The sequence below is a fragment of the Staurois parvus genome, unplaced genomic scaffold, assembly GCF_062004578.1.
Source record: "Staurois parvus isolate SC_StPar_1 unplaced genomic scaffold, SC_StPar_1.0 ptg000732l, whole genome shotgun sequence".
Lineage (NCBI taxonomy): Eukaryota > Metazoa > Chordata > Amphibia > Anura > Ranidae > Staurois > Staurois parvus.
The window spans coordinates 924266-937959 of NW_028318528.1; the positions used below are offsets into that span (position 1 = coordinate 924266).

Genomic DNA, 13694 nt, shown 5'->3' on the forward strand with positions numbered 1-13694 from the left:
ATTTCTCTATTTACATGCGATCAGCTGTGATTGGACACAGCTATCACATGACTGAGCCGATATCTTCGGCTCTTTCCGTTGATCGGTGATCCACTGTGTCCGAGGGACACAGTGCACCACCGATCGCCGCGCTGCACATCCCCAGAGCCGCACACGCGTGGTTAGAATGGGAGGACGTCATATGACGTCCTCCCAGAACAAGAGAACCACCTTGCGCCTGTCATTTCCTTATATGGTGTGCAGGAGGTGGTTAAAGGAGAAGAGGGGCCAAAGCTCTTTTGGCTGTTCTTCTCCTGTGGGTCACCAGAGTACACTTAATTCTGCACTTTTGTGACCCGTATTCAGCTGACAGCAGGCTGAAGTCTGCTGATGTCACTGAGCAGGTCCAGGTTCTGGAGAGATCCCAACTTTAATGTCAGGATCCACCCAAATGCCTAGACCAGCAGCTGGCTTAGTCCCTTAGCTGACAGTCACCACTTACTAAAGACTGTTAACTGAGTGATCAGCTGTCTTTGATCGCTCAGTTCTTGGTGTTAGAGGCAGCAGGGGACAGTTGCAGCATCAGATCAATGCTGCATTCACCTAGGTAAATATGTATATTTGTTTTAAAAATAAATAAAAATAACGTGCAGCGCTAACAAGTCGTGAAACTTAAATATCAAAAATAATTAAATAGTGAATAATATAAGTGATAATCATATAAAAGTCCCAAAGAAATTGCTTCTGAATAGAAAATCATTCCTCCTGTGATCACCTGGTGCTCCAACCACAGAAATGTGCACAATTCCTCCACCAGATGTCTGCTTGCCTCCAGCAGTGCGACCTCACATACACTATGCTCGGTCTAACCACACTTTTGGTCCCATAATGGACTCTGAAGATCAACTTGATGATATTATTCATTATTTAATAATTTTTTTATATTTAAGTTTCACGACTTGTAGCGCTGCACGTTATTATCATTTATTTTTATTTTGATCTTGCCCATTTATGAGATGGGTTTTTAGCAGCTATATATGTATTTGGGTGTGTTATATTCACATATTTTTTAGATGCACTTAATTTTTTGATCCATAGTAGTACATAACATTTTCTATTTCATTTCGTGTATATTTGTTTTGTAAGCTTCTGCAAAGTTTGATAGCTGATCAGTAGCTATCAGTCAGTAGGGGGCCCCATAAAATGCCCCTGGTACCCTATATAGGCTTTTTTGGGTGTTTTGAGTGTGGGCAAGGACACAGGGGATCCATCCCCAATTGCCCGGGGGCCCCATGCGTTGTCAGTCCACCCCTGGTATCGTGCACTCCCTTGCTACCTATTTTTACACAGGTATATAGCTAAGATTGGGAGTAAAAGCTGGCTAGGTTATTGGAGAAGTCTTAATTAAAGTAGAAAACATAGTAAGAAGATACTAGGAGTAAAGAATGACTAGGGGGAAAAAGGAAAGGGGAAGATAGCGTGTTAAAGGGGTATGATGAGTTGGGAAGAGATAGGAGATCATGACTCTAGAAAGGAAAAAGAGTGTTAAGCTGGGTTCACACAGACTGAAATTTGGCCAGTTCAGCAGGCACCAGCCAGATTTCGATCTGTAGTTGTGGCCCTTCCTGTCCATCAGAAGTCGATCAGTCTATTGGGACTGCTGGAATACTTGCATTCGATCAGCGTTGATCAGTTTATTATGACAGCAGAGGAGTCCCCGCTGTAAGAATACAATAGCATAGCAGGGAGGATTCCTGCATCCACACAAGCAAAGTGGAAATCTGTTTTTTTTTTTTGCTGAACAAACTATGTGCATTTACCAGCTTTACTCAGCAATCCACTGTTTAAATGCAGATGAGACTCAGAATATTAACCATGGAGCCAAAAATTTGCTATGAAAATGTTCTGAATTATCAATTTCTTGTGACAACAGATGTTCCTGGTTCCTGATAGTGTCCAATTCTGATACCCATTTTGCAAGAAAAGGTGTATTTGTTGATTTCCGATATTGAGGAATAACTAATCTAGCAGTGGAGAGGAAATGTTGAGGGATATCTTTCTTGGTTAGTGTGATTGAGCCGAGGATCATTGAGAGCAATTCTATTTTTACTGAAAGGGGAATTTGTATCGCCATGCCTTGCAATAGATACCAAACAATTTTGCCCAGAAAGCCTTGAATGGGAGGCATCATATGTGTATCCTGGTCCTTTTGGAGTTGTGGCATCTCCAGCAGGTATCGGGGTGAGTTGGAAAGTATACCATCTCATGATAAGTTTAAACCCTACTCCTTGTACCTATCTACTATCAATTTCCTCCTCCTCCAAAGGCCAATCCAGGTTTGCATATATTCCTACTGATCTCCCAACGCACTTACCTATTTTGTTGCACACCTTGGTACAATTTGTGTCCCTCATTGGGTTGGAGGTTAACCAGTGGAAATTCAAGGTGCTAAATATCTCCCTCCCTACTTGTGAAATCTGTAGTGGGTGGGACATTGACTCTATAACTACTAATAATTTGCTCTGACTCTGTCCCTTTGAGTATAAATCCATCACTACTCCATTACTAATCCAGTCGCACTGTATTTGCTAGCCCCTTGGGATGGACTGAAAGGCCTCTTTCAGTTACTTTCCCCTCATGTTCACTTACTATCATGCAATAGCTCTTTAAACGCCCTTCCTTTGATCCTGCTTACTTTGACACATCTTCCTTTCATTCATGGGTAAGATTGAACTTGACTAAATTACAGTTTGGTTACAGCAACCTCATTGAAATCCTTCTCGACTATGTGTGAGCAGTCAAACCTTCCTAGTTTTGAGCTATTATGCTACCTGGGTGCATTCACACAACCACCTGTACATTGTATATTGTAAAGTACAGTACAGGCGTACCTCGGTTTATGAATTTAATGCGTTCTCTGGGACATTTCGTATTGCGAAAAATTTGTAAACCGAAACGCGGTTTCCCATAGAAATGCATTGAAAACCAATTAATCCATTCCAGAGGTCAGAAAAAAGTAAAAAAAAAAAGTATTTTATACGTTCAAAACTCTTTATAAAGTGCACTTTAAAGGCATAAATACTGTACAGGGACATGATTAAACAAAAATTTGGAAATGCATTGAAAACCAATTACCGTATTTATCACTCCATAAGACGCACTTTTTTCCCCCAAAAAAATGGGGGAAATGTCTGTGCATCTTATGGAGCAAATATGGAGCGGCCGGCCCCATATTCCCCCCGTGTTAGAATACCGGGACGGCCATTCGACTCTTCTCTGCAGACCTCCAGCAGTCCTACTTGTTCCTCGGTCCGGCGGTGTCCTCACCGTCTTCTCTCCCCGGTGCCAGCATGGGAACCCGACTGTGACAGCTTGCAGCTTCACAGCCGGGTGTCCACTGCACATGCGCAAGAAGCGCTGCGCTTTGTGAATGGCCCTGTAATCTTCTGGGACTTGTCACGTGTCCCAGAATATTACAGGGAGGGAGGGGGAAGGACATCTCTGCGGAAGTGGGAGCAAGTACCTGTCAAATTTGGGTACCCGCTGCCCCCTTCCGCTCCCCAAAGGTCTGTAGTCTCTCGTCATCTGTACTATGTCCGCAGTCTATGGTCATCTCCTATGTACTGTGTCTGCAGTCTCTGATCATCTCCTGTACTGTGTCCGCAGTCTCTGGTCGTCTCCGGTACTGTGTCCGCAGTCTCTGGTCATCTCCGATAGTATGTCCACAGTCTCTGGTCATCTCCTGTACTATGTATGCAGTCTCTGGTCATCTCCTGTACTGTGTCCGCAGTCTCTGGTCATCTCCTGTACTATGTGTGCAGTCTCTGGTCATCTCCTGTACTGTGTCCGCAGTCTCTGGTCATCTCCTGTACTATGTCTGCAGTCTCTGGTCATCTCCTGTAGCATGTCCGCAGTCTCTGGTCATCTCCTGTACTATGTCTGCAGTCTCTGGTCCAGGGGCGGACTGTCAACAACTCATGGGGCCCCCTGGCAATAGGGGATCATGAGGCCCCTGTGTCCTTGCCCAAACTCAAAAAAGCCTATGAAAAAGGTACCAGGTGCATCTCATGGGGCCCCCTGCTGACCCCGGGCCCTCAGGCGGTGCCTGAGTTTCCAAATTGTCAGTCCACCCCTGCTCTGGTCATCCCCTGTACTGGGTCCGCAGTTTCTGGTCATCTCCTGTATTGTGTCCGCAGTCTCTGGTCATCTCCTGTACTGTGTCCGCAGTCTCTGGTCATCTCCTGTACTGTGTCCGCAGTCTCTGGTCATCTCCTGTACTGTGTCCGCAGTCTCTGGTCATCTCCTGTATTGTGTCCGCAGTCTCTGCTCATCTCCTGTACTGTGTCCGCAGTCTCTGGTCATCTCCTGTACTATGTCCCCAGTCTCTGGTCACCTCCTGTACTATGTCCACAATCTCTGGTCATCTCCTGTAGTATGTCCGCAGTCTCTGGTCATCTCCTGTACTATGTCCGCAGTCTCTGGTCATCCCCTGTACTGTGTCCGCAGTCTTTGGTCATCTCCTGTACTGTGTCCGCAGTCTCTGGTCACCTCCTGTACTATGTCCGCAATCTATGGTCATCTCCTGTACTATGTCCGCAGTCTCTGGTCATCTCCTGTACTGTGTCCGCAGTCTCTGGTCATCTCCTGTAGCATGTCTGCAGTCTCTGGTCATCTCCTGCACTGTGTTCGCAGTCTCTGGTCATCTCCTGTACTATGTCCGCAGTCTCTGGTCATCCCCTGTACTGTGTCTGCAGTCCATTGGTTCAGAATATATTTTTCCTATTTTCCTCTAAAATCTAGGTGCGTTTTATGGTCAGGTGCGTCTTATGGAGCGAAAAATACCGTAATCCATTCTGGAGGTCAGAAAAAAAGTAAAAAAAAGTCTTATCTGTTCAAAACTCTTTATAAAGTGCACTTTAAAGTCACGGGGACGGCGCTATAAACCTCCCAGTTGCAATGCATAATGGAGAAACTTACTTCGTATTGCGAAAAAAATTCATAAACCGAGGCATTATTTTCCATGGATTTTCATTCGTAAACCGAAAATTACGTAAACCGAGGCGTACGTAAACCGAGGTATGCTGGTATTTAATATGCCTTTCATATTGAATTTTGAACAAGGAAAATATATTCCTACTTATGTCTACATAAACCATATACAGTAAGCTTAAATCCCAAAAGAACAAATATTGCTGCTTACAGTCCTTATGAAGTATATCTATTATTTTTCTTTTTTTTTACTTTATTTTGAGCTGGTAATCTTGTGAATAATATATATGTTGTCCCTGGGAGTTTACTTTCACTTGTCCACTGCATCTATAGAGGGAGCCATGGTTGTCACATAGGACTGACTTTAATCATGTCTGCCTTCTCCATTATGGTAGGGCTTCTCCATTATTTTAGGGCTAATAAGACAGGTAGTTTACACAAGAATGATACGATTGATTTACTAACTTTTAAGCTCACAGGAAGTGAAAAGGATATTGCATTTTTAGCAATATCAGCATTTCTGTTTTTGCCAACAAATTCTTAGACTAAAATAAAGGAACATTAATGTAGCCACTACATCTAAGCCCTTGTAAGCTCCTACATATATGTTTTTTATGTTTAGATGAGCTTTAAGTTTTAATTCCAACATCGTTTGTGTTGGGAAGTGGATATAGTGCTATAACAACTACAACCAAAGATGAGTTTTTGGATGGAGACTACAGATGGAGTCTAGTGGGCACAGTTTTCTGCTTGCTTCTCATACTTAATAAGGTCTCCATGGATGAGATCTCTCTAGCATAGTCACTGGCTCTGTTCATGTTTGCCTACAATTTTAGGCTGTTTCTGCATGCCTCTTCCTCTTACTGAATTCTCCATAATACAAAATATATTAAAAATTGAAGGGGTAAGCAGAACCCAATAACGAGAAATAGTGGCATCGGGTGTGTAGCTCTTTACCGAAGATCTTGCCATCAAAGTTACCAAGACATATAAGGAATTGTGAGGTGGTTTTATTTTCCACTAATAAAGGATTTAAAGGTTTTGGGAGTAGTAGAATATACTGTAACATGCATAACAAACGGAATGAAATCTATCCTGAAATTAAATACACTTCCTACAAAAGATAGAACTGGAAGTAGTGTTATGTTGGTGTGATTACAAGGGAGTGTAATCTTCTTTGTTATCTGAATGATAGAAAAATTCAAAGTGTGTCATCCAGCCATTAGTAAAAGCTTTATCCTATAATTTTGTAATTAGATCTAGTTGATCTTTTTTAGTTTGGAGAAATGACATGGATACAGTAGAGGTGACGTGTCTTGACGAGTAAATGCTTTAATCGTTCCTGCTGTCAACTCACCAGAAATATTTTTTTTTGCATTTCCAGCCACACCAGTTAACATTTTACAAGCTTTGGAACTCAGCGAATCCATTGAAGGAGTAACGTTAGCAGCTGGACTATGTACGCACAGGCAAGGAATTGAAGAGACAGATATTGCTTTCCGAGTGGAGAACCGGACTCATTTTAGTGCACCAACCAAGCAGTTATTTCCAGGTGAGCTTATCAAAGTTATGATCATTCCAAGTGCACAGTAAAAGGGTTGCAAGCTCTTGCAGAATGTATAAAGAAAAAAATATTTCAACCTGTCATCAGTAACCTAAGAAGAACCAGTCACTATTGGCCTCCTAAATCTCATACACATCATAAATGTAAGCAGTTCTGCCAAGAATTGTGAATATTTCCTTGTTAAATTAACTATTCTGTCTGTCTAAATTCACAAAGCTAACACATGAAGGAAAGAAAAGGCATTTGATTAAAAGCAAAGTGACAGGTTTGTTTAGCTGAGTTGAATGAAATTTGTTCTGATGACCATGTCACAATCCAAAAGTTATCATCCAAAATTCTGAGTTGTCTCTGAAACAGAAATAGAGGAGAGATCTTCCAATAGGGACACCTGTTATGGTGCCATCTGTCTAAGAGGACATTTCCTTCACTATGAAGAGATTTCCTTTTGCTTCCTGTTGTGTTTAAAGGACTGGAAATCGGCCCCAAAACTATGGGATTTACCCCTTTCCAGTGCTATCCGAATCTGCAGTTTGGAGGCAGAAACAGCCCATCACCAGTATCCATGGATTTGTTATATGCCTTTCAGGGTCCCTGACAATGGAGCTCTATACAGTTATGTATATTGGTTCTTCAAATCTTCAATGTTATGTGATTGATGTTCATCCAGACAACTCTTTTATCCCTTTCTTTTAAATCTCTTTATCCTTCTCTTCTTTCTGCTCTTTTCTCCCCTATGAACTAACAGCTAAGCATTATGATAATTTGGAAGTCTTTTCCTCTAGCACCTCATTTTTGCTTAAACACAATGGAAAGATGGCCTATGATTGGTTCAATGCTTTTGTAATTTTGGGCCTCATTTATCTAAGTGTATGAGATAACTGTTTGTAGAGCCATTAACGACCCAACTGCTTTCCACGGTCATTTTGTGTTGTGCTAGTTTGAGACACAAAATATTTAAACTATGAACCAGATATGCCCTCGTATTTGTGCACCATCTGGTCTTCCTTTAGGTTATGAACTCTAAAGCGTTTCTCCAACACTGAAGACATGTATTGCTGGTGGTCCACATCCTATATTTTGGTAAACACTTTGTTAAGATACTAAGAAAAACGGAATAAATATGTATGATTAAAAACCCGTAGTTATTGGCATTAGAAGCCAGCCCCCGTGGATTTTCCGATATTGGAGACAGCTATAACTTTACTCTCTTGATACCCATCTTACAGATGAACCATTCCCAGCGGACTTCTCCATCCTCATCACTCTAAAAGTAAGGAAGGGAGCACAGTTCTTCCTCTTCTCCATTTACAATGAAAAGGGAGTGCAGCAGCTGGGTGTGGAGATTGGCAGATCCCCAGTCTTTGTTTATGAAGATCAACATGGAAACCCAACCCCGGAGAACTACCCCTTCTTCAAGAAGATCAACTTGGCTGATGGCAAGTGAGTAGTCTTGTATAAAAAAAAGTATGCTACAAGTAACCTATGTATCTATTGGTGTGTTAATGATCTAATACCAGTGGGGTTTCTTCCCAAACAGTGCAGGGGCCACCAGTCACTCAAGCAACATTTCGTTCACTCCAGCTCTAAATAAACAGTCTTTGTGTTGTGTTTTGGTATTTTATTGCTAATAGAATTGCTAACAGGAGAGATATTGGGATATGGGATACTCAGAACATTAAGTAGAGGATCCTCTTCTCCCATTAAAGGTAACACAGTTTAGCTGTCACAGCTGGGAACCATAAGATCGCTTCAGATCAGTTTAAAGTCTCATAGCTGAGGACCATGAGATAGCTTTAAATTACTTTAAAGCCTCATAGCAGGGGACCATGAGATAGCTTTAGGAACAGTCAAAGGTCTCACAGCAGGGAACCATGAGGCAAATCTCTCTGGCATCTAGTAGTAGCAAAAGTGATGACTATAGGATGCTGTACAGTTGCAGGGAGTCACTCGCAAATCCCAAAATGACTACATCCTCAGACTCGATCCCCTAGTAGAAAAGTTCAGCACTTGGGTTCAGGATAATCCAAAGCTTCACACCCAAAAACACCCAAAGTCCAGTGGAAGAGCAACTCAGTCCCAAAGTGCATTGTGGCAAGCAACCCCCTGGAGCTCACTGAACCATCTCTAAATGGGAAAAAACAGTATCCTCTGGGCTTCCGGCTATATATCAACTTCATGATCATCTTCATGAAACCCTTTGGCGCTATATAAACTCGTAGTAATAATAATAATAATAATAATCTTCTGGGCACACCTACCCAAGGATTGGCCAAGGCATAGTACATTTTCAGGCCAGTCACTTTAATTTTTCCACCTTAGGCTCTGGAAGCTTCTTTCAGAGATAGGGGGAAACAATCAAATTCTTAGCCAGTGAAACCATAAGAAGACCAAAGCAAGTGATCACTGCTCCTCTGATTACAAATTGAGACAAAAAGTGTACCTTACATCCTATACTAGAAGGGTGCTAAATGTAAATTAGATATGCATAAACAGCACAATATGATATCATAACATGCTGAATTTATAGTATCATAATGTGATAACTATCAGATTAGGGTCTTCCTACTCCAATCGAAACACCACCCTCTCCTAGATTATAATTTGCCTTAAAGCAGATAGAACTTTACAGGGCGTGAGTGGCTATCTGTGCTAAACAAGAGGTCCTCATGTTACTCATATTCATCTCTACAGATAGATTCCATTTTTCCAAGTATTTGACAAATCATAATAATGGGTACATCCTTTGACTCAACACGTATCATGACAATAATCTCACTTCTTCAGGAGCAGATGCCCAATATAAAGTCTGTAAGCCTAGAAAACAGTATGATAGAGTGTGTTCACAAAATCCCCTCAAAACAGGGTAGAGATGGTGTAGTATTTATTCATATAAATGTGCATTGATAGAACAATACTTACAAATCAGTTATATAAGCAGTCTAATAACACCTCCAAATGGAAATCGCTGCTAGGTGTCTGGCCCTGGAGTTGTGGGAAGAAAAACATGGCACTCCAAGGGGAAAACCGAGGAGCAGCACCTAGAAATACATGCATGGGATTAAAAAAGCCTATCATCCACCAGGACCAAGTAAAAAGACCTAAAAGCAGAAACAGAATAGCCTGTGTACAGACTGCAAACAACAAGAAGAGGGTGAAGGACGGTAGCATCAATGTTGTGCTGATTAGTGAGACTAGTGTCCATGTTCATAGACAATGTTTGTTATTAAAATAAACACCAGGACCCAAAAGGAAACAAATGAAAAGAGATACGGAAGTGAAAGAAAGCAGACATATAGTGGCCCATTTCTTTTCCATAGGTCCTGTTTCCATTAATACAGTGTGTTGTGAAACTCTTCTGCATGTTGCATTTTGAGTGCGTGGACTTGGAGTTTGCCATTCGAGTTAAGTCAAAAGAAGTGACCTTTATGAATGCACAAAGCCAAAGGGCAAATAACCACTCAACTCCCTTGGGAATCTTAATTGTCTTTTAAATTATAGTAGGGAATGCACTTCTCCATATATTTTGTATATGAGGTCTGCAGCTGCTCCAAGCATGTCTACAGCAATGGCATACTCATAATGATGAATAATGAAATATTGGTAGGCTGAAACTGAAAGCGGTATTAAAGCCAAAAACAAAAATGTATTATATTGCAGCTTACCAATTCTCACATGTGGTGGTTGTTTTTAGGATGTTTTTCCACTATTTTCCCCTGGTGATTCAGTCAGTAAGTCTGACATTTTTCAGTTTCCTAGACCAAGCTGCCTAGCAAAATAAGGGCTCATTCAGAAATGTGGTTATCATTGCCACCCCTCTGAAAAGCATTCCGCAGTGATATGTTGCTCCCAACTGCCTGTTTCTACCCTAAAAATTCTGACTCGTGCATTTGGTGGTTACAGGACAGTTGCAGTGCAGCTTTATTCACCTAAATGGATTGAAAAAGTGGTATTCTGTTAATTTTTCACACAGTAGGTGTTATGCCCTTAGAGGCAACATCTCCTTGTTCAGGTGAGTGGTATGGGGGCAGTAAAAAGAGAGGTTCAACCACCTGCTTTTACTGATAGCCCCAGTCACCAATGTGAATGTGTCCTTACAGCGTTGAGACAAACCATATAAAAAAACATTTAAGTACATGTAGTACCATGTTTCTGAGTGCTTTCTAACCTGAGCTATGAGGTCTGGCCTGCCCTCCCCCTCCCCGCCCCTAAATCTGACTACTGCTTTGAATGAAATGGTCGATTCATAGCTGCTGCTTGTCTCAGCTGTGAGTACTTTACCAAGACAAATTATGGCAAGAGGAATACAGTGGTATGTGTCAGGCTCAGGGACAGACTGACAACTCATGGGGTCCCAGGCAATAGGGGATCATGGGGCTCCTGTGTCCTTGCCCAAACTCAAAAAAGCCTATGAAAAAGGTACCAGGGGCATCTCATGGGGCCCCCTACTGACCCCGGGCCCTCGGGCAGTGCCCGAGTTTCAAAATGGTCAGTCCTCCCCTGGTCAGGTTCTGCATTCCACTTGCCATTGCCTACAGCTGAGGCAAGCTGCAACTAAGACTCAACCATCTTGAATATCTTGCCCAAACTGTAAAATAAAAATTTTAATGATCGGTCTTCTTTAAGGTAAGTGCTGTCATAATAATCCAATATATAGAATCTCCCAGAAGTGAGTACACCCCTCACATTTTTGTAAATATTTTATGATATCTTTTCATGTGACAACACTGAAGAAATGACACTTTTCTACAATGTGACGTAGTGAGTGTACAGCTTGTATAACATGTAAATTTGCTGCCCCCTCAAAATAACTCAACACACAGCCATTAATGTATAAACCGCTAGCAACAATGGTTAGTACACCCCTAAGTGACAATGTCCAAATTGGGCCCAATTAGCCATTTTCTCTCCCCAGTGTCATGTGACTCGTTAGTGTTGCATGGTCTCAGGTGTGAATGGGGAGCGGGTGTGTTAAATTTGGTGTTATCGCTCTCATTCTCTCATTCTGGTCACTGGAAGTTCAACATATCACCTCATGGCAAAGAACTCTCTGAGGATCTGAAAAAAAGAATTGTTGCTCTACATAAAGATGGCATAGGCTATAAGAAGGTTGGCAAGACCCTGAAACTGACCTGCAGCACAGTGGCCAAGACCATACAGCGGTTTAACAAGACAGGTTCCACTCAGAACAGGCCTAGCCATTGTCGACCAAAGAAGTTGTCTTTGGGAAATAGATGTATGAGTGCTGCCAGCATTGATGCAGAGGTTGAAGGGGTGGGGGGGGGTCAGCCTGTCAGTGCTCAGACCATACGCCGCACACTGCATCTAATTGGTCTGCATGGCTGTCGTCCCAGAAGGAAGCCTCTTCTAAAGATGATGCACAAGAAAGCCCACAAACAGTTTTCTGAAGACAAGCAGACTAAGGACATGGATTACTGGAACCATGTCCTGTGGTCTGATGACACCAAGATAAACTGATTTGGTTCAGGTGGTGTCAAGAGTGTGAGGCGGCAACCATGTGAGGAGTACAAAGACAAGTGTGTCTTGCCTACAGTAAAGCATGGTGGTGGGAGTTTCATGGTCTGGGGCTGCATGAGTGCTACCGGTACTGGGGAGCTACAGTTCATTGAGGGAACCATGAATGCCAGCATGTACTGTGACATACTGAAGCAGAGCATGATCCCCTCCCTTCAGAGACTGGACCACAGGGCAGTATTCCAACATGATACCGACCGCAAACACACCTCCAAGATGACCACTGCCTTGCTAAAGAAGCTGAGGGTAAAGGTGATGGACTGGCCAAGCAAGTCTCCAGACCTAAACCCTATTGAGCATCTGTGGGGCATCCTCAAACGGAAGGTGGAGGAGCACAAGGTCTCTAACGTCTACCAGCTTCATGATGTTGTCATGGAGGAGTGGAAGAGGACTCCAGTGGCAACCTGTGAAGCTCTGGTGAACTCCATTCCCAACAGGGTTAAGGCAGTGTTGGAAAATAATGGTGTAATGGAACGTGTGTGTTGGGAATAGTACATTGGGATCTTTAGGAGAATCTGTCATCTGCACTATGTTATCACATAGTGGGCTTATCAGCCCCTCTGCAATAGCAATAAAGTTAAAGGGTAACTCCACTTTCATTTAAAAAATGTATAAAATTAAAAAAATAACAAAATATCATATGCAATTGTTACATAATGCATTATCTGATTTAATATTATTAAAAATTTACCTTTCCTTTTTCAATCTGCAGTGCTGTAATTTTCTGTAAAATTCAATGCATTGTGGCAAGCTGGAGGTGTTCTGTACACAGAACTTCCCCGAAATGTAATTTTCTGCTTGTGTGATTGGCTAGCTGGTTGTCCTAGAAGTATGAACCAAGATACAAGTCAGATTTTGGCTATCCTCTGAAATAGGAAGTATATTTTTGGTGAGATACCCCCTAAGGCAGGGCTTGAAAAAGCAGCTCGCCAAATCCAAGGGAAAATACTTGTGTTGCGAGCAGGGGCGGAATGACAACTCATGGGGCCCCCGAGTAATAGGGAATCATGGGGCCCCTGTGTCCTTGCCCAAACTCAAAAAAGCCTATGAAAAAGGTACCAGGGGCATCTCATGGGGCCCCCTACTGACCCCGGGCCCTCGGGCAGTGCTCGAGGTTCCAAATGGTCAGTCCGCCCCTGGTTGCGAGCATAGATGGAGCAGCTCCACCTGCGCTCCAAGTCTCATTGTGAAGCTGACTTCCAGTTTCCGACTTCCGGCTTCTTTGGCACCGCCATTATACTGGCAGCACCGCTGAGGGGACAGGTGCAGGAGAGGTCTGCTCTCCTCTGCTGAGAGGAGACACCCGCTCTCCACCGCCGCGGGGGACTCGAGGAGAGGTCCGCTCTCCCCCGCCGTGGGGGACACAAGGAGAGCCCCGCTCTCCACTGCCTTGGGGGACATGAGGCCCGCTCTCCACCGCCTTGGTGGACACGAGGCCCGCTCTCCACCGCCTTGGGGGACACGAGGCCCGCTCTACACGGCCTTGGGGGACACGAGGAACAGCCTGCTCCAAACCGCCTTGGGGGACACGAGGCCCGCTCTCCACCACCTTAGGGGACACGAGGCCTGCTCTCCACCGCCTTGGGGGACACAAGGCCCGCTCTCCACCACCTTGGGGAAAACGAGGCCT

At 43.3% G+C, this 13694-nt stretch overlaps 1 protein-coding gene across 2 annotated transcripts in view; it reads left to right on the top strand.

Moving 5' to 3' along the window:
• COL5A3 (collagen type V alpha 3 chain) overlaps positions 1–13694 on the top strand; it is a 355418-nt gene that overhangs the window by 154673 nt on the left and 187051 nt on the right. For both annotated transcript variants that reach the window (XM_089653980.1, XM_089653982.1), the window contains exons 2-3: positions 6353–6520; positions 7759–7972. In XM_089653980.1, coding sequence (XP_089510106.1) covers positions 6353–6520; positions 7759–7972 — 382 coding nt within the window. The remainder of the gene's footprint in view (positions 1–6352; positions 6521–7758; positions 7973–13694) is intronic.